This window comes from Maniola hyperantus, chromosome 20 (genome assembly GCF_902806685.2).
Source record: "Maniola hyperantus chromosome 20, iAphHyp1.2, whole genome shotgun sequence".
Classification (NCBI taxonomy): Eukaryota; Metazoa; Arthropoda; class Insecta; order Lepidoptera; family Nymphalidae; genus Maniola; species Maniola hyperantus.
The window spans coordinates 3,649,347-3,670,571 of NC_048555.1; the positions used below are offsets into that span (position 1 = coordinate 3,649,347).

Sequence of the window (21,225 nt, forward strand, 5' to 3'; positions counted from 1 at the left end):
TCAAGCTTAAATCAGAATGACTTATAGTATTTACTATTTACTTATCTCAGTGTGATTTGTTGTGTATTTATAAGAATTAGACTTACAGATGTTGATTGCAATGTACATAATGATTATTGATACCAGTATTTTGTAGGTCTCGTTGGCACTTGTTTTGTGCACTTGTTAAATCTAACAATGTTAGCTTTGATCTGTTAGAGGAATTATTATACTAATCATATTAATTATAATATAGGACTGTTAAGGTATTCTATGTTGCTCCTATTGAGTTATGGGTATGAGGGCATTACCCTCGGTTGGAAGGCCGAGTGGTCAGATATGGGGACATATCTGGAGCAGGATGGACGACTGTGGGCAACACAGAAAAACCGGCCAGCTGTCACCCGCGAGTCGAGGTGCGAGAGCGCGCGGGAGTAAAAAAAGGAACGATATAAAAGTAATTAAGCGAGATATAAGTACTAGGTGATTAATTAAGCTAGATATAAACTAAGTGGATGTGACAAGTGTACCTGAATATAAGACTGTGGACATTGGAACTGCGTTTGATTCATACTAGGGTCATCCCAAGACTAATAAACCCGGATTGGAGGTTAAGTTGTTTATAGTAGGTAGGTACTTACTTACTGAAAATTGGAATCCTTTAAAAGCCCCTGAAAAATCTATAAAAGTTGTATTTTATTGAAACAGTTACTATTCTAGGTGTTGTATTAAAATACTATTCTAAAACTTAACAATAATAACATAATAAGTAATAAGTATACTTATTATATTAAATCGCTAATCGACGAAATATTAGTATATACTTTAGAGATAATATGTATACTGTAATGTAATGCATCGTACCTACACGTTCTTTGATTACGCAAACTTTGTTTGTCTATTTTAAACTAATAAATTATAAATTAGAGCGCCGCAAAATAAACTTGTTTCCTGCAAGTACAGTTAGTATCACTTATGGTAAGTGGCTTTTTATTACACTTATTTAAAAAATAGTAATTAAAAACTAATAGCTCTATTCATTAACACGTAAGCTGACACTTGTTAAAGTTGTTATAATATTTACTTATTTGAATTAACTTATAAAGATACCTTTTAACGGTAAATATATTTATATTTTCATTTTAAGTGAAAAACATAATTTATATTTAACTTGGTAATTATAAACTTACTTTTTATACGTGGTTGGTCTTGGTACCTAGGTTTAAATTAGATTTGTTCAGTCATTTTGCAATCCATTCAACCCGCGGCCTTCATTGGATGCTAGAGATAAGTGAAGTTCTTTCGAATTATTTTTGTTTAATATTGTTTCTGAGAATTGTTCATCACCGGAGACACTTTAGTATGTACTTAACAGTTACTTTTGTACGCTCAAAAACGTTAAATTGATTACCCTAATCGATCTGTGAGTTTCATAATATTATAAGTGAATTTGTACGTCTTAAACCAGACATAAGGTCCATATTAAAAACATTGTATGTAATAATTATGCTCGCGACTTCGTCTGCGTGGACTACACAAATTTCATACCCCTATTTCACCCCCTTAGGGATTGAATTTTCAAAAATCCTTTCTTAGCGGATGCCTACGCTATCTGCATGCCAAATTTCAGCCCGATCCATCCAGTAGTTTGAGCTGTGCGTTGATAGATCAGTCAGTCAGTTAGTCAGTCAGTCAGTCAGTCAGTCAGTCAGTCAGTCAGTCAGTCAGTCACCTTTTCCTTGTATATATTTAGATTACCTTAGAGTTATGTGGATATAGTAATATTATTGAAATGTTGAAAACAGAATTCCTTTCATTTCCCAATCACATTTACATACTCGAATGATTAGGAAAGTGTCGACATTGAATAAATGTTTCGAGAGAATCTTTTATATAATTTATTACCTTCTGGCTAATGCCCGTGCGTTGCAATCAATGCAATGCGACCCGCGCGTCACCTATTGTGCGTTGATAGAAACCTTCGCGGAAATTTCTTCTGTACGAATCACCTCAATTGTTTGAACGATGCGTAAACGCATAGATATAACAGACAGAAAGATAAACATTAAACCATTCTAATATTAAAAATGCGAAAGTATGTCTGTCTGTCTATCTGTTTGTCCGTTAACTTTCATGGCCTATCCGCTTAACGCATTTTGACGAAATTTGGTACAGGGACAGCTTCGAACCAGTCCAGATGCATTCTGACGATTCAAAAGTACTTACCTACCTATAGTCTGCGATCATTGAATTATAATGTACTAATATCTGCGACAGGTTGTACTATAGGTACTTGTAAAAGTTTAATTCAATCCAATCCAATCCATCAGCCAGTTTGCGTCCACAGCTGGACATAGGCCTTTCCAAGAGCGCGCCACCAAACAAAAGTTTAATTGAATAAGAAAAAAAATTTTTGTTTCTAAGTAGGTAGGTATTTCTGTTTCTATCCCCGCGACAGATCTGCGGCTACTATTTATCCAGGAAAATTAAAGCGAGGAGGAAGTTAGAATTTTCACCTGATTTTCATAAAACCTTAATCCATGCGTTGGTGGTTAGCAAGGTCTAGTTTTTATGTAGATATGATATTTTATGTAAATGTGATAACAAAAAGGCTGGCTCATTTTTTGCTCAATCAACCATCCTGGCTATTTAACGTGGGAATACATATAATATATTTTTATATAGCGTGGGAACAGCAGCATAATTCCACGCAAGTGTGATTTATACAGTAATTAAATTAGGCTTAGGTACACGGACGACATAATTATACTAGGTGATGCCCGCGACCCGCGTGGATTTAGGTTTTAAAAATCCCGTCGGAACTCTTTGATTTTTCATAAAAAGTAGCCTATGTCCTTCCCCGGGATGCAAGCGAACTCTGTACCAAATTTCGTTAAAATCATTTGAACGGATGGGCCGTGAAAGTAATATTAGTATTCTAAGGTAATAGGTATAGATCTAAGTACCTACCGAGTTTTACTGATTACTGAAATACATTCAAAGTCAAAGTCAAAGACTCAAGAGAACAAAAATCATTTAAACATTTATTTTGCTGACGACCGTACTTATGCCTAGCTACAGATTGTGGTTTTGCTCACGTGTTTGCGGTTGGCTGTAAATAGCCTTGCACATACGATTGGCTTGCAATAAATATAAAGTGCACATTGCTGTTTATACAATATAAATGTACAGTACCTATTATTCCAAATGTCTTTGAACCGACCCAATTTTGGTTAACCACTCGTCGCAGGGTTCAAAAGTGGCTTGTTTGACCACTGTGGTCAATTGTTTCGTCCACTTTATGAGCTCCTTTGACGCCCGCGACTTCGGCCGCGTGGATTTAAGTTTTGAAAATTCCTATGTGAGAACTTTTGGATATTCTGGTTAACTGAAAAATGTTAATCCGTTGCGTGTAGTCTAGGTTTGGGCTGGGCACTGATGAGTCAGTCATAAAAGGAAAAGGTAACGGACTGAATGACTGACTGACTGACTGACTGATTTATCAACGCACAGGTCAAACTACTGGACGGAACGGGCTGAAATTTCGCATGCAGATAGCTATTATGACGTAGGGATCCGCTAAGAAACAGTTTTTGAAAATTCAACCCCTAAAGGGGTGAAATAAGGGTTTGAGATTTTGTGTAGTCCACTCGGACGAAGTCGCGGAAATAAGCTAGTATAATATATGTGCGTACGCACCTATCGACTGTCGACGGCACTGGTGTACGGAAAAACTTATTTAAAGTTTATGAATGCACCAAACTTGTTGTAAACTGTAAATATTCTTCTTTAATAAATAAATAAATACAAAAAATACTACGTAGAGAAAGCAGTAGCACAAAAGTAACACATCACGATCAAACGAAAGCTCAAACAAATCTCTCTTCTTTTTATCTCTACTAACAATATGTGTACACAATTTATAAGTACCTAATTGTAAAGGCAAAGTGTCACACTTTTACAAAATACAGTTACTTACACTTTGACAGCATGAATCACTGCACATACAATATAGTCTGAGAGAGCATAGGATTTTGTGAGGAGGTGCTTGATAAAGTTGAATATTTGTTATATTATTTTCTACTGTATGTTTGTTTCTATTGGTAGGTACTACTTTCTACCTTCCCAGAGTATGTCAGACTAGACCTGCAAACTTGTCATCTATTGTCGCGAACGTATCAGGAAAACTAAAAAAAATCGTAATTTGACAGTGCTTGTTTTACTACGTATTACCTATACCTAGGTATAATAATATGGTGTATCATTTGTCAGGCTAAATAGTTTATAATCACTCTGGTCACTTTTTATGCTTAGGTAGGTAGATATTGGTAAACATTTTGAGAAATTAAAAATAAATAGATGAATACTACTAACTCAATCATCATGAGATGTTCCACCTAACATTTCTATATCGTGAAATGACAGCAGACCAGCTGGTCGATCTAATTTTCAATACCCATAACGTAGAAAAATACCTTGCAAAGACTCTGCGTTTATTAAGCCTCATTTTAAAACTATCCATGATCTCTTGGTCCAATGTTTGTAAAGCTACGGGTGATAAATGACGAGTAAACTGTAAAGTGTTTGTTTGCTCGCACTTCGCAAGATTTCCCGTCGCGTCGCATATCATTCATCCTACGACTAACGACACATACCTACATTGTTTACCTTTCCTTTACCGAGGACACCGAGGTCACTGGAAATATCGGTCACTTACGATAGAGTTCGCTGAACTCGTGTATACCTGATGAGGTAATGAATAGAATAGAATAGAATAGAATAATTTTTATTCGAGGTATATATGTGGTCCATAGTGTAGGCAATATCGTCCTGTACAGCTGTAATGAGGCCTTAGAGAAGTAATCCTGGAGCGCTGCCCAGCGCTTTTCATTCACTCATCATCAAATTCATAGTTTGGTTCTCATTAGAATACTAACCAATCAAACTCAATGAAATGTAGGCATGTTTTGAATCAAATATCTGTGTCAGTGCTTTGTTTCCTAGGTTCCTAGGTTTTCGTAACAATGTGTAGTTTCAAAGTTAAACTGACTCAATGTATACAAATCTTTGAGCCCTTGTATAACTTTTTAAAATTAAAAACTACATATACTACTATGCAGCCAGTATTCTTGGCACCATTCCACGCGGTCATGATTTATATAGTAATTAGATAAGGCTAGCTTTAAGTTTTATTGCAATATTAAAAAAGATTAAAAACTACATATATATTTACATATTTTAGACCATATATTATTGGACCATATACCAATACTAGCTTATGCGCGCGACTTCGCCCGGGTAGAGTACACACAGTTAAAACCACAATCTAGGGGTTGAATTTTGAAAGTTTACGTCATAATAGCTATCAGAAAATTCAGCCCAATCCCTCCAGTAGTTTGAACTGTACGTTGATAGATGAGTCAGTCAGTCAGTCAGTTTTTCTATATATTTAGATATCAACCTGCGAACGGCCATTGTTGAATAAAGACCTTCCCTAGTAAACGCCACCAGATCCTATCCAGAACCTTGCTCATCCAGCCACTTCCTGCCACCCTCATTTATAGTATTTAAGTTGTGCTAATAAAAATCATATTTTTAAATAACAATGAAAAAAATTGAATGCAAAAAATATAAAAATACAATTTTATTATTAGTAAAAATGTGAGCAATAAACATCAACGTGCTCAAAACTACCTACAACTGTTTTGTAAAAGTCAAATAAATAAATTATTTATACCTGAACACCACCATTGTGATTTTCAGATATCAATTAAGTATATTATATATTATTTGAGTTGTGCTAATATAAATAAAATAAAATAAAAATTTTAAATAAGCTATAGATAAGTAAAAAGGTGAGCAATAGGCATCAACGCGCTCAAAATACTACATTTTTATAAAAGTCATATCAATTATTTGTGAAATAAAAATAGATAACTTAAATGAATTAACAATAAGACACACCTTTAAGTATAAAATGTATAAAATTAATCTAACGTCGCAGTGTCTGTATAATCTAAAAACCAGAAAAATTAAGGATTAATATTATAAATCTATTATTAGATAACACAAAGAACATAAAATAATATGAGCGTAATCATTGACATTATTAATTAAATGATTATATTCAAATTATATCACACTTCGATGTAAATAAATACCGGTATATTATCTAAATATATATATAAGTAGTACCTGTTAACCTTTACGAATTACGGTAAACTACGTCATCATTTGCGTCATATATAAGTAGAAATTATAACTTGAAAAGAATGATTACTTAATACGTCATAATATTATAATGTTCAGACTTGAATGCAAATAAGAAATATGATATAAGAAGGAAAGTTTAAGGATGGTTATAAATATATACTTAGTCCGTTTTTAAACCACATTATTTACGTTAGGAGTTATGACAACAGAAATTAATTAAAAGGTATGCGTATACAATGCAACAATTTATCATTATTGTACCTGCTAGTTATTAGTTTGATAATGCAGATTGCATGCAGGTAGGTAAGTATATTACACCTTTTTGCAGATATTTTAAGTCAAACAAGTATAGGTACAAGATAATTTTGTATTTTTAAATCAAATTATAAGGTAAATATAGCTTTACACCGTGGAACAAAAAACCAAAAGAGTTCTCGTGAAGTAGTTATATTTTTTTGAATGTAGGTACCTAATAACATGGCAGAAAAATAGCATTTTTAAATTTAGGCAAAAAAGAACCAGTCTGGATCCATTATGGAAATTTCCAACGTTTACAATATAACACGGCTCGGAATATATAACTATAATACATAGTATGTATATTGTACAGTTGTTTCCTTATTATACCTACTAAAAATTTAAAAAGAGACAAAGCCGATACTAGGTATTTAGTATTTAAAAACCAAGGTTGACTCCCAAGAATCCATTAAATGGGTTTTTCTTTTCGATAATCTTTATCGTCCATATATGTTTTTTTCAAGTTTGATTTACCTAATAGCGTTTGGACTGATGAAATGAGATGGTTTGGTTTATTATTTAGATATAGTATCATCAGAAACTTTTCGATCTTGTCCCCCCCTTAACCATGTCACCACCGAGCCCCAAGACGTCGGGTGATTTTCCATCCTTATGTCGTCGACATTCCATCTACACGCAAGAAACGTTTTGTGTTATCATTCCTTATACGCATGGCTGAGGTTTGGAATACACTTCCACGATCTGTGTTTCCTACCAATTACAACCTGGGTATCTTTAAAACAAGAATAGGCATCTTCTAGGTAAACGTCCCAACTTAGGCCACATCGTCACTTTCCATCAGGTGTGATTTTGGTCAAGCATTTGCCTGTTACTAATAAAAAATAAAATAAAAATGAGAAGGATTTAGGCCATAGCCTACTACGCTGACTAAGTGCGAATTCTTTGAACAATAAGTAAAAAACTGATTTAGATAAACAAATAATAGCAGAAGTGGAAGAAAACAAAAGATTTCGGAAAATGAAATACAACTGAAATAACCTATATTAAATCAGTACCCATATTATAAATGCGAAAGTGTGTTTGTTTGTTGGTTTATTGGTTGGTTGGTCTGTTGGTCTGTTGGTTTATCTTTGAATCACGTCGACGGAGCAACGGACAGACGTGATTTTTTGCATGGGTATAGGTAAAGATTTGGCGAGTGACATAGGCTACTTCAAAGGAAAAGAAGGAAACCAAAGAGTTCCCACGGGATTTTTAACCTAAATCCACGCGTATGAAGTCGCGGGCATCAGCTAGTACAATATATATTTGGTTCTATTACGTTTTTTAAATATGCAAATGATACTTGTACCTATGTTTTTGGAACAATAAACAATTCATTTATTTATTTTCAAGCATTCCCGTGGATTGCGAGTAGATAGCCATGAAAACCTGTGCACAATGGGCCTCGACAATTCACAATGCTTTTCTTATTTAAAGATAGGATTTTCTCACGCCTCTCGGCTATGTAATTACGTTCCCAATTATGACGCGAAAATATTTAATCCTGTAAATGTATATTTCATTTACTTATTCATTCATTTACAAGTTGTATTGCATACCTAAAGGATTTGTATTATTTTATATCAACTTTCACTAATTATTTTTATATTGTTTGTCTGTTTCTTACTTTTTCACGGCTGAACCGCTGAACCTTTTTAAACGGCACAGTAATAGCTTGCATCCTTGGGACCGACATAGGTTACTTTTATCCCGGAAAATCAAAGAGTTCCTACGGAATTATTTTAGAAATCTAAATAACCACGCGGTCACCAAAGTCGCGTGCAGCTATTATGCAAATAAAGTACTTATAGATTTAAAAAGATATATAACAATATAATCAATATATTAATAAATTACCTACTGATTCTTCCGTGGTTGTATTTTTAATTAAGTAGTAAATTAGCAGTTTTGAACTTTCCTAGTATAGAATTGACGTGACAAAGGATGCTTATATTTTATCGGAATAATTAATTGGTGATTCGAAACTCCCGAATAACAAGGAAATGCTTAAAATTCTTTGTCGCACTGGCCTACTCTATTATTTTTGGACGAACAACGCCGTGAGAATAATAAAAGGTTGTGACGTAAACAATATGGTCTACGCACAGGGCCTACGTGACTGCACAAAAGGAAACATTTTTCTCTTATTTTGAACGCTAACATATTATGCTTTACCGAAAATTTATTACAGTAGATTTATTATAAAAAAATTCTTACATAATCACTTTACTACCCATATTATAAATGCGAAAGTGTCTTTGTTTTTATGGTTTGTCCTGCAATCTACGGAGCAACGGATTCATTTGATTTTTTACATGGATATAGTTGAAGACTTGTAGAATGACATAGGCTACTTATTATCCCGGAAAATCAAAGAGTTCCCAAGGAAATTTTTAAAAACTTAATCCACGTGGACGAAGTCGCGGGCTTAAGCTAGTATTAAATAATGCAGATTATAAATACTTACCTACCACCATATTATCATGATAATATACCCATGTTTTTTTTTAATTACTCTCTTTGATAATGAATTCTATTCTAGCCCCATAAACTACCGCTATAAAAATCACGTCATTTCTTTGACTATAAAATTACTGTCGCGTCGTAGCTTGCATTGCCGACCGAGAACCTATAACGCAACCCACTTATAATTAGATAAGAAATGGCAAGATGTACCATCTTGCCATTTATGAGAGTAATAATTTAATCCTGTTTTTTTGCACTACGAAAGCGTTTTCATACCATGCGATCCGATATTGATATCGGATGTACGTATGAAACTTAGGTAAGTAGGTAGACACTTCTGCTTTTCACATGGCCCCCATTTATGTAGAATAAATAGATCTCTTCTCAAAATGAGAAAGATTTTGGCCATAGGTCATTATGGCCTAAATTCTTGGACCGCGCGATGAGCCGCTGGAGCGCTTTCGTTTTCAGTATAATTTCAACCGTGTCGCAAAGTAAATAAGCTTAGTTTAAGTTGATAAAACAAAATAAAAATCGGCCAAGTGTGAGTCGGACTCACACACGAAGTCTGATTCGTAGCCATTTTGATATTTTTATTTTTTGTTATAGCGGCAAAAAACACATTCTGTGAACATTTCAACTCTCTACCATTACGATTCATGAGAGAGAGCCCACTGACAGCTGCACAGACGAACAGCTGAGGCTTGGTAAAAGGCCTACAAAGCCGCGCCTTGGCGCCACTCTACTTCGCCTGTGAACGGACGGGGTGGAGTGGCCACTGGCCGTCACGATGCGACACGCTCTTGTAGGTCGTGTTCTTGTTTGTCCCTACTTTAATCTTTCTACATTCCTTAAGATCAAGTTATTATTAGCTCGAAGAAGGGGCCAGTCTTTAATTGAAAAAAAACGGCGCTAAAATGCCGTTCAAACCAGTCTTCTTGGAATATTCCAGATCCATGTATTTAAATAAGTAAATAATATTATGTTTGCTGCAAATTATCAATAAACAACTTCTATTTATACGTATCTTTAATAGGCAGGCCTATCAACAATGATTGTGTTGTATCTTAATAAAGGTTTTAATTTATAGAAAATAACAATGTTTATTGATAAACCGATAAATACTTAACATCATTAATTCGACTAAGTGTTTGTTTGTTCCACAGATTTTTGTTCATTCGTTTTTTTTATATTCATTGTATTTTCGAGCATCTGTGGAAAATACGTGCGGAAGAACATGAGAATAATATAGAAACCCATTAATTAGGAAACTGCCACACCTCTTACAGGTTATCCCGTTATATATATTTTTAGACTGCATAATCACTCACGTATAGGTAGATGAGATCTAACATAAAAAATCGGTCAAGTGTGAGTCAGACTAGCAAACGAAAGGTTCCGTACCGTCGTACCTACCAGAAAGAACACAGTCTTTTTAATTTTTTATATTTTCATGGTGGCCATTTTGAAATTTTTATTATTTGTTGTTAGCGGCAATAGAAATACACACTATGTGGCAACATTCTACCTATTATGGTCCACGAGATGCAGCCCGCTGACAGACAGACGGACGGACGGAGAGCGGAGGCTTAGTAATAGGGTCCCATTGGCACCCTTCGGGTACAGACCCTAAGAATTGGTCTGAGTTGGTAAACTTCACATCAGCTTAGCATACTTTAAAGTCTCTAAAGATTTTAAAATCATATTCTCTTTTGTTACAGGGCTTCTGCCAGAAGCGTTAAGAACAAAGTGCGTCCGATGCACAGAAAGACAAAAGAAAATAGCAGTGAAAATCATCAGGAGGCTCAAGGAGGAGTACCCGGAAGAGTGGGCCAAACTCTCCTCAAAGTGGGACCCGACGGGTGACTTTACGCGATACTTCGAGGTGTTCCTCGCCAAAGAGCAGTTTAATACCATCTCTGGAAATGGTAAGTGAAGACATTTAAAAATGTAATAAACAACTATGATTTTTTCCATTCCATTCCATTCCATCAGCCTGTATGCGTCCGCTACTGAACATAGGCCTTTTGAAGAGCGCGCTAGAAATGGTAAGTGAAGACCTGTCTACGACAGGTATTAAAAATCAAACAAAACTAAAATAATGTAACTAGGGTTGTCACCTTCCTGAATTTTCATGGATCCTGATTCACATCATATTATTATGTTACTCGTAACTGCAGCAGTTTGTGATATCCAATTAGACAACTTTTATATGAACAGCTATCAAAATTGAAGTCACAAAATTAGTTCCGCTATAATTTCAACGTCATAGAAAATTACTTCGCTGGACGCGGTGTTGGTAATAGCTGGCCTGATACCTATCGAAAGCTTGGCGAGGGAACGTACAAGAATGTACAACAGTGAAGACCAAAGAACACCAGACGAAGAGCGAAGCCGCACAATGGAAGAGTGGCAGACAGAGTGGGAAAAGGGAGGAAAAGGACAGTGGACGCGAAAACTTATCCCTAACGTAAAGCTCTGGAAGGATAGGAAGGAAACACGGAGAAGTGGATAAGTTTATAACTCAAGCACTTTGTGGCCATGGTGTGTTTAATACCTACCTCCATGCTATTGGGAAAGCGCCCAGTGACTCATGCTGGTATTGCGGTGCAGAAGACACGCCAGAGCACGCAATATTTCAAAGTCAAAGTCAAAGTCAAATGATTTATTCAAAATAGGTAATTAATAACTCTTTTTGAAGGTCAGATGTTGGATTTCTAAGATATAGTGGTGATAATTATTTCGCAAACTTAAAACTAAAGCTACGAGTGTGTCGAGTTCGAGCACAAAAGAAAAGAAGCCCAGGGAGAAGGCGAATCAATAACGCCTACGAATCTTGTCCCTCGTATGCTCTCAAGCGAATCACAGTGGGATGCATGCACTGAAATGTTGCGTGCTATTATTAAAAGAAGAATCACGGATGAATGGGATAGGCAGAAAAAAGATAGCGCCTAAACTATAAAGACAGCCAGCAATGCAAAGGTTTTACCTGAAAGATAGAGCGGAGGGGGGGGGAGGAGGTTTTTAGTCCGTAGGCCATTGTGGAGTCGGGCGTGCCGGAGGCATCCATGAGGATTTTCCTCCTCCCCGAACGAAAAAAAAAAAAAAAAAAAATAGAAAATTACTTAATGAGCTTAGAAGAAATTTAGATGTACCTAACTGCTCATTATTTACAATTCCACAGTAGGTTCCCAAAGGTAAACTTAGAATTTCCGCTACACAGAAGGTCTGTTCTACCCTTTGACAGAACTGTTTACCCTCGCTCGGTGCAATCAAGATGGCACTACGTGTTTGGTTTAGGCTCACCTCTTATGAACACGACACTAAGATTAAAGCCATAGTACCGAAAAACATTTTCTCGGAAATTGATGACCCTATAGGTACGTATTTTCTAATTCTCATTACGACAGATTGTAGGAATAATATTTATTTTCATAAAAACCACAATGTGTCTATTATGCCCTTACAATAATAAAATACCTATCACACTTCAAGTTATCAACGCAATCATGTCAATAAACGCTTGTGAGATAATTTTTTCTCGTTTTCCCATAACAAAACGTTTCTAAACAGTTAAATGGCATTAAAATATGTAAAAAATAACTACAACATATTGCGGTTGTTTCTCTAAATATATTTGTTATATTTTTTATGCTATGGACTAACTATTGCTGTACCAAACTATAATAAGTAGGTACCTATTGTAGCAAAGTTTCTTAGGTGTAAGAAAATAACACAATGCGACAAAAACATACGACGTATATTAGATACAATATATCCTATTGTATGTATATCAAAAGGCAGTATTTTTTGTCAACACTTTGTCGCATTAAAATATTGGCATGTATTAATCGGTCCATTAATAAAGTACAGTGGGATGTTCTTTAAAGTCCTTGTACCAATTTTTTCCGTATTTATATAGAAACAAGCATTGTGTGTCTACAATACATTTTTGCAAGACGTAAAAAACAATTTGTGCACCTTTTAAAAGTTGAAGGCAGTATTTTTTGTTACCATTAATTGTTAGTCATAGCAATGGTCATAGCAAAAAAACGTAGGTAGCTACCTAATAAAAAAAAACATGTAATGGATGTTGAATTCGTCAGGATCTCTGTCTTATTTATAAAGCAATGGTTTGTGTGGTGTGTGAATGGACTGTGATCTATCAAAGTACCTATGTACTTACTAGATGATGCCCGCCACTTCATCCGCATAGTTAAAAAAAAACCCGCGGAAAATCTTTAATTTTCCGGGATCAAAAGTAACCTATGTGTCAGTCAGGGATTCAGGGTACTCATACGAAGTAGAAAATATATTTTGTACTCCGTGGATACTCCTATCTCCAAAATAGACAGCCAAATCGGTTCAGTCATTGTGGCGTGAAGGAGCAACAAACATTCAAACTTTCAGATTTATAATAATTTATTATTTAAGTAGTAAGTTAACAATTAATGCGGGCTGTGGCTTGGCCCGACCTAATATTCTTCTTATTAATTTTTCTGATATCAGAATGATCGCGGGAATGGGAATAAAGTAGCTACCTACCTAATTATTTATTATTATCTTACGTTCACATTTTTTTGTTTAGCATAATTTTATTTGCACAAAAAAGTTTATTTTGTTTTATTTATTGCATTGTTAGTTATAAATTTTCAGTACGTAATGGTGGAAAGTGGATTTTTAGAACCAAAATCACAGAAAAGCCAAAAAAAATTATAAATTGAATCAAAAGTATGAAACACGCCATATTAACTATATAACTATTCTTATACTTGAACTTAATAAATCACTGTCAGCTAGTAAACTAAAGTAGTAAAACTCAAAAAAAAATATGTAAAATATGATATTGCAAAATCATAATATAAATCATCCTAGACAGGTCTATAAAACGCAATGTACCTAGATATTATCTACATTTATCCAATTAAATAAATGTGTATTTTAAGAAATCAATTATCTGCGAGCTAACCCATTTATAAAAAAACTAGATGATGCCTGCGACTTCGTCCATACTAATATTATAAATGCGAAAGTGTGTCTGTCTGTCTGCTAGCTTTTCACGGCCCATCCTTTCAACCGATTTTGACGAAATTTGGTGCAGTGATAGCTTGCATCCCGGGGAAGGACATAGGCTACTATTTGATCCCGGGAAATCAAAGAGTCCCCACGGGATTTTTAAAACCTAAATACACATGGATGAAATTGCGGGCATCATCTACTTGGTACAGAAATACAGTAGGTAGGTATGTAGCTTGCCCCACACTTTCTATACCGTAGATAAATAAATGGAATGTTAATATTCAATATTTTGGTGTGCAGCTAACGAGATTCCTGTGCCCCCACTGGTGACGCCCCGGCCTCCGCCACCACCAACAGTGCTGACCACTGCACCCACTACAGCGACTCCAGTGATAACCACCGCCCCATTAAATCCTGTACTGCTTAATAGGTAAGACACCCACAGTATATTATCATCATCATCATCCACCCATCGCCGGCTCACTAATGATCACGGGTCTCCTCTCAGAATGAGAAGGGTTTGGTCATAATATTTTACGAAGCGTTTCTGACACAAACCGCTAAGGTAAGGAATATTCTTCACGGATGACCGTGTGTCCTGAAAAGTATAACTATAGTCCGCGACAGGTAGAGATGACAATCGAGGTGTCAGATGTCCCCTCCGCCTACCCGCACGTCACCCGCGCTCGCCCTCACGGTCAGTGCTTCAACGGTGAAGAAAAACATAATGAGGAAACCTGCATAGTTGAGAGGTCTCCGTAATGTCCTAAAAGGTGTGTGAATTCTGCATTGGTGGACTACCATTCTGGTCAAGTGTGGATTAGTTTTAGATGAAACCATTCTCATTCTGAGAGGAAACCCGTGCTGATGATGATGATCTTTTTTCGGCCACGGCAGCTAATCTTAACCTAGACTAGCTGACTACGCAGGAGATAATATTGTGCACAATTAGCGTGTGCGCAGACGCCAGACACAGATGTACTCTACTCCCTCACTCTCACAATCCGATAAAATGGTAATCTGACATGACCAATCAAATTCAAACAAAAATCAAATTCTATTAAGAAGGTACAGTTACCTATCAAAAAGGAAAAACGCGTGCATTTATTTTCTAGCTACATTTTTTCAAAGTCATGGGACAAAATTTACATAATCGTCTAGTAGTGCTAATGTCGAAGCAATGAACTCCACTCGAGAATTCTATAATGACTCGTCATTTACCAATCATTTACTATTATAGACATACAGGCTGTTACTTTGTGAGCGGTAAGTGAAGCGAAAATTTATTTATATAGTAAATATAGTAAACATTGAAAAAACAAGGATCTTAATCTAGGAATCTTATTTAAACTGTTAGTGAAGGGGAATTTGGTCTGAAGAACCATGTTGACGATTTTATTGTGTTAATTATGGGGCGCAAAATTGAATGAATGATTTTAATGAAGAGCTAAATTTACGATTTTCCAAGTTTTAATCCCGAAGAATTACCGTCGGTTATGATTTCATCTATTTTTTTTTAGTAATTTTGAATTTTTTTATGTAATCTTTTTCTTCTCTGAAACTATGGTGGCAGGCCCAAATCAAAATATATCTAATTTTACCTAATGACTGATGACAAAAGAGTAGAGAATATTCTACTTAAAAAATCGTGATAATCTTTCTTTTTATTGCAGAGGCTAGACTCATTTTTATTTCTATTGATTTTAGTTTAATTTTTTTTCTCACTGACCACTCCCAAAATAACATCCTGTATAATAACATCGTTAGTCTGCAAATAAATACGAAAAATCACTAATCAAATCACACTTGATTAGTATTTAATGTTAAGTATTTTAGAACGCGGTAGGCACCGTTATTTTTAATGACAGTTGACATCAAAAATTGTGGCACGTGACAACACACAAAATGTAGTGTATCATTATACATTTAACTAAGACCGATGATCTGGAATTAAATTAAATAACGGCATATTATACTAATGAATCTACATTTTTTATAATTTCTAGTCTATTATAGCATTTTTAGCGCTTGGCTGTACGCTATCAGCTGTAATCTATATATTTAAAAGGAAAAGCTGACTGACTGACTGACTTATCTATCAACACACAGCTCAAACTACTGGACGGATCAGGCTGAAATTTGGCATGTAGATAGTTATTATGGCGTAGACATCCGCTAAAAAAGGATTTTTGAAAATTCAACCTCTAAGGGGGTAAAATAAGGGTTTGAAATTTGTGTTGTCCACGCGGACGAAGTCGCGAGCTAGTCTTTCGATAAGTTTGTAACTATGTTGTTATACTTGTCAAAAAATATATGTTTTTGACAAAATTCAACAATCTGTCGATAAATATCTTATCGACTGATTATTACCTATAGATTGATTACCTACTATACTAATTTTGACCATTAGACTTTAAAAAATGCAAAATTGTAGTTTGGATGCAGTTTTTGTACAGATGAAATAACTACATCACAACTATCTACTATTATTATAATTAATATTAATATAATATAATAAATACTGCAATTATGTTTTTTTAATTACAATATTACTTACTACCACTTTTACACGTTTTACCGATGTACCTGCGTAGAGAAATTGTACATTTTTTGTTTCCTTGTAATCTGCGATAAAATTTAATAATTTATAATCAATTTGGTGGCACATTCAAACAAACAAACTGTTACAACTTTAAAGTAGATAATTTATCAAATAAAAATACAATATCTATCTCAATCGTATATCAAAAAAAATTGTCCATTGTCAATTGTTTTTCTATGCTGTTCGACGGTATATATCTGGAAGCAAGTAGGTAAACAACAATGACAATAAAAAATAATGATATAAATATAAATTATGTACCTCATAATAATGTATGATATACCGTTAACCGCAGACCTAAGTCTACTAAAACTGAAAATAAGATTTAAAAAAAATTTATGTATTTGACCCGTCATACGAAAACCGAAAGACCGTATAAAAGCAGTAGATTAGAATATAGGTAGGTATAGGTACCTACATATTGCAGTGATTTATGTACGAAATGCCACGCAAGTCGCAACACATAATACATAGTGTACATTTACCTAAATACCTACATAAAAGTACCTTGGTTTATTTTCAGTTTAAAAGCCTACTTATAGAAATGCAAACCAAAATATCGTGCGATCCATACATATACTACAGAAATTATGTACTTTACGTACTCGTACATAGTACATATTATTATAGGTGTTCCCGGTTCCCTCTCTCTAAAGAGAGAAAACACCCTGTCTTCATCCTAATCCTCACTACTAAGGTAAGGGACCTCCATTCAACATTACAATGGTGGTGGTTTTCATTCATCATCATCATTATCATCAATAGATAGACTCCACTGCTGGACATAGGTCTCTTGTAGGGACTTCCACACGCCACGGTCTTGCGCCTGAATCCAGCGGCTCCCTGCGACTGGTCTGATGTCGTTCGTTCACCAAGTGGGAGGTCTTCCAAGGCTGCGCCTTCCTGTGACCGGTGTGAGGTTGCCATTCCAGCATCTTGGGACCCCAACGTCTAAATCGGTTTTCCGAACTATGTGACCTGTCTATTGCTACTTCAGCTTCGCAACCCGTTGAGCCATGTCGGTTACTCTCGTTCTCCTACAGATCTCCTCATTTCTGATTTGATCACATAGATAAACTCCAAGCATAGCTCTCTCCATCGCGAGAGATGGTTTTCATTATAATAATGTAATTGGCTCCCAGTTAATCTTTTCGCATTTCTACAGGCTGTCTGAAAACATAAAACTTGGATTAAAACAGTTTTAGGACTAATTTAAAAATATGGACATACTTATTGAAAAATAAATCCGACGTGATAATTTTATCTGATCATAAAATATATAGTAGGTATTTAATCAAAATGTTAACTTTTAGTTCTAATTTTCAGTGAGGTGTCTAGACTATTTAGCATAACTGGTTTTATTACAAAACTCCATTCATATTTTGTTATAGTTCAAGGCTTAAGTAGTTTGATAAAATAATAACCAATTAATATTTTAACATTAGTAAAGTCATCCTCTGCAACTTTGCGTCTTAAGGCTGTTTTACGCCGGAACATGCGCTGACGCGGCATGCTACAAACAGAAATAGTAGTTAAGGTACTAAAGTAGCTTATGCTCGCGAATTCGTCCGCGTTGACTACAAAAAGTTGAATTTTCAAAAATCCTTTCTTAGCGGATGTTTACGTCATATTAATGGCTATCTGCATGTCAAAGGAGATGGCTATTCCACAATACATTATTTGCCCCAGAAAAAAAGTTTATGCGTCACGATGAAACTTTCACCTTTGGGTTGGTTTTCCTGTGTAAATTATAATAAAATAATAAATAGTATTTTTGAGCCTAGATAGTGGGGTTATTACTATTCTTTAAATTACATTTTAGGGAGTAGGTGGTGACTCTATTTTAAAATGATTCTGACAACCCTACCTATAAAAAGAAATAACTAGTTGACCTCTAATCTGCTTTTCTACACAATCGTCCTTCTCTACGATACTTTTACTGAATATGTAATTCGGCCTTTGCACGTCTTTCAAAAACAAATTGGAATTGTTAGGCAATATGGGAATATTAGTATCATCTTAAGACATTGCCTAATACAGTCTTAATGGTAGCAATTCAATCGAATCCAGGTATGTTTAAGGCTTTGGCTCATATTTTATAGATCTGACTGATGTAATTTATGTATTTCCTTTGCCCTTGTGCCTAACTATTATCAGTGCCGGATTAAGCCAGCGCGGGGCCTGTAGCAAATTCTATCAAGGGGCTCTTGGATTGTTTTAGGTTATCAAACTTATCGTATTACCTGTGGTATTACATAAAACAAAACTGTTACAAACGAACTTTTCTGAATTGAATTTGGGCATCGTGTTGATTTGAAAAAATATTTTCATGCTTCGATCCAAATAGATACCTACTTTTTTACGGTCAGACAGCGTTGGTGCGTGGCGCCCCCAAAGTTGGTGGCTAATTCGCCACTGACTATTATCCTACATCTACAGAAAGTGCGTCATTTTGCACTATGACACGGTGACTAGGGATACCAAGCGTCCCAGAATTTTCAGGAATCCTATTCTAATTCTAAGTATCATTGCGGTCCGTGACGAAAAATTCCAAAAAAATGTTTTATTAGCAGTTTATGTTGTGTTATATTTTACTTTACCGCGATGAAACAGATTATTACAATTTAAAAAATGATCACCTACTATGACATAATATTTCTGTTTACTACCTAACTATATACCTATATACCTACCTTAAATTTAAAATGTTTTGCTTGAAGTACCTTAATCATACTACATTTGAATGCAAAACCTTGTCCTTATATTCGCCTTTCTACTTTACCTGTGGGCACTAAGATTTCATTTTAATCCTTCACACTCAATTTAAGTATTTAAAAAGTATTCGATTACATGAACGTAAAATACATATTATTTTTTATACATTAATTGTTTCCGAGTTTTGAGTCCTTTGAATGCTTTGAATTTTTAAGCCTTTATTTTACCTAATGATGATATGATTTTTTAATCTGTGCATTTATTAGAGGACTTTTAAGAACAATGTCCCAAAAGATCTCACAGTAAGTACTATCTAACTTTTTCTTAAAGCGAGACGTTCTCAAATTCTTGAGATGGCTGAATAGCTGGCTAATATTACTTATTTTTTGTTTTTAGTTTAAAAGTATGGGTTCATGTTGTAACAGAGATTTTGAAAAGCACAGTGTTTTAATGAAAATGGACTCTGCAGATAAGGTATGTGACACATTAAAACTGAGAAATTGCCGTCTGCGTTCCATCAATGAATTAATTTACACTTCTAATATCTAATCCGACGTTGCCCCGCTCCCCGCCCTCATTCAGCATGTTTACTTTTTAAAAGCTGTGGTAGCATAGTGGTTAGGACGTCCGTCTTCCAATCGGAGGTCAGGGGTTCGATCCCGGGCACGCACCTCTAACTTTTCGGAGTTATGTGCGTTTTTAAGTAATTAAAATATCACTTGCTATAACGGTGAAGGAAAACATCGTGAGGAAACCTGCATGCCTGAGAGTTGTCCATAATGTTCTCAAAGGTGTGTGAAGTCTGCCAATCCGCACTTGGCCAGCGTGGTAGACTATGGCTAAAACCCTTCTCACTCTGACAGGAGACCCGTGCTCTGTAGTGAGCCGGCGATGGGTTGATCATGATGATGATGATGACGATGACTTTTTAATAAACTTGAAAAATTAGGTTGTTGCTACCGGAAAACGTCACTTGTAAGGCTACAGTACAAATTCTTGACTTAGCATCATTCGATAGAATTTGGGACACTGTTAAAGGCTATAGCCGCCAATCTGTCGAGATGGAATATCAAACATAGATCTCTCTGCCACATTCCAGTAATATATGGTGTACGTCTTCAGATATCACCACGGAATGTTCCAACTCTGCCATTACATTCTGGACACTCAGATAACCTTTCTCAAACCTTTCCCATTAGAAGCCAAATTTATTTAGTGGAATGTGTTTCGAGCGAAGAATCAGTACCCTTATTAAACGCGAAAGTATGTTTGTTTGTAGGTTTGTCTTTCAATCACGTCGCAACGGTGCAACGAATTGGCCTGGAGAGTGACATAGGCTACTCTTTTATCCCGGAAATCCAAGAGTTCCAGGGGATTTTTAAAAAACCTAATTCCACGCGGATGAAATCGCCGGCATCATCTAGTTTTATCATAAAACCAGATTATTTGTGCCACACCGGTGGCACAAATATGTAAATAACTAATTATTGTTTACAAGTGTCTTATATGAATCAGTCGTATTAACTATTATTTATAAACATAAGATGGACACGCCATTACGTCAGTTATTCAAATTGGATAATCGCATAAAATCGCGTGCGTGCGATACTAAAATTCGTAATTGTATGTTACCTACCGCCTTAAAACACAATTCTTGTAACTGGTTTATCGACAATTCATTTGTTATGTATCTAGAGTCTAGACGTTACCACATAGTTCTTTTTGTATATAGGTACTTATAATAAAACTGTAACTGGACGATTCATCTACATTAAATATATTTTGTAAACTTTAATCAGCCCTAAATAGTATTTTCTTAATCTGCTCTGTCCGCATTGGCACGCTTCACGCTGAAACTACTGAACAGATTTGAATTAAATTTGGCATGCTTATAGCTTACACTCGTGGACAAGGTATAGGATACTATTTAT

At 35.3% G+C, this 21,225-nt stretch overlaps 2 protein-coding genes across 2 annotated transcripts in view; one reads left to right on the forward strand and one right to left on the reverse strand.

The window, feature by feature from the left end:
• LOC138403748 (meckelin-like) overlaps positions 1 to 21,225 on the reverse strand; it is a 208,030-nt gene that overhangs the window by 123,809 nt on the left and 62,996 nt on the right. The window lies entirely within an intron of this gene.
• LOC117991723 (uncharacterized) overlaps positions 1 to 21,225 on the forward strand; it is a 52,607-nt gene that overhangs the window by 22,298 nt on the left and 9,084 nt on the right. The window contains exons 2-3 of the mRNA XM_034979325.2: positions 10,680 to 10,886; positions 14,278 to 14,407. Coding sequence (XP_034835216.1) covers positions 10,680 to 10,886; positions 14,278 to 14,407 — 337 coding nt within the window. The remainder of the gene's footprint in view (positions 1 to 10,679; positions 10,887 to 14,277; positions 14,408 to 21,225) is intronic.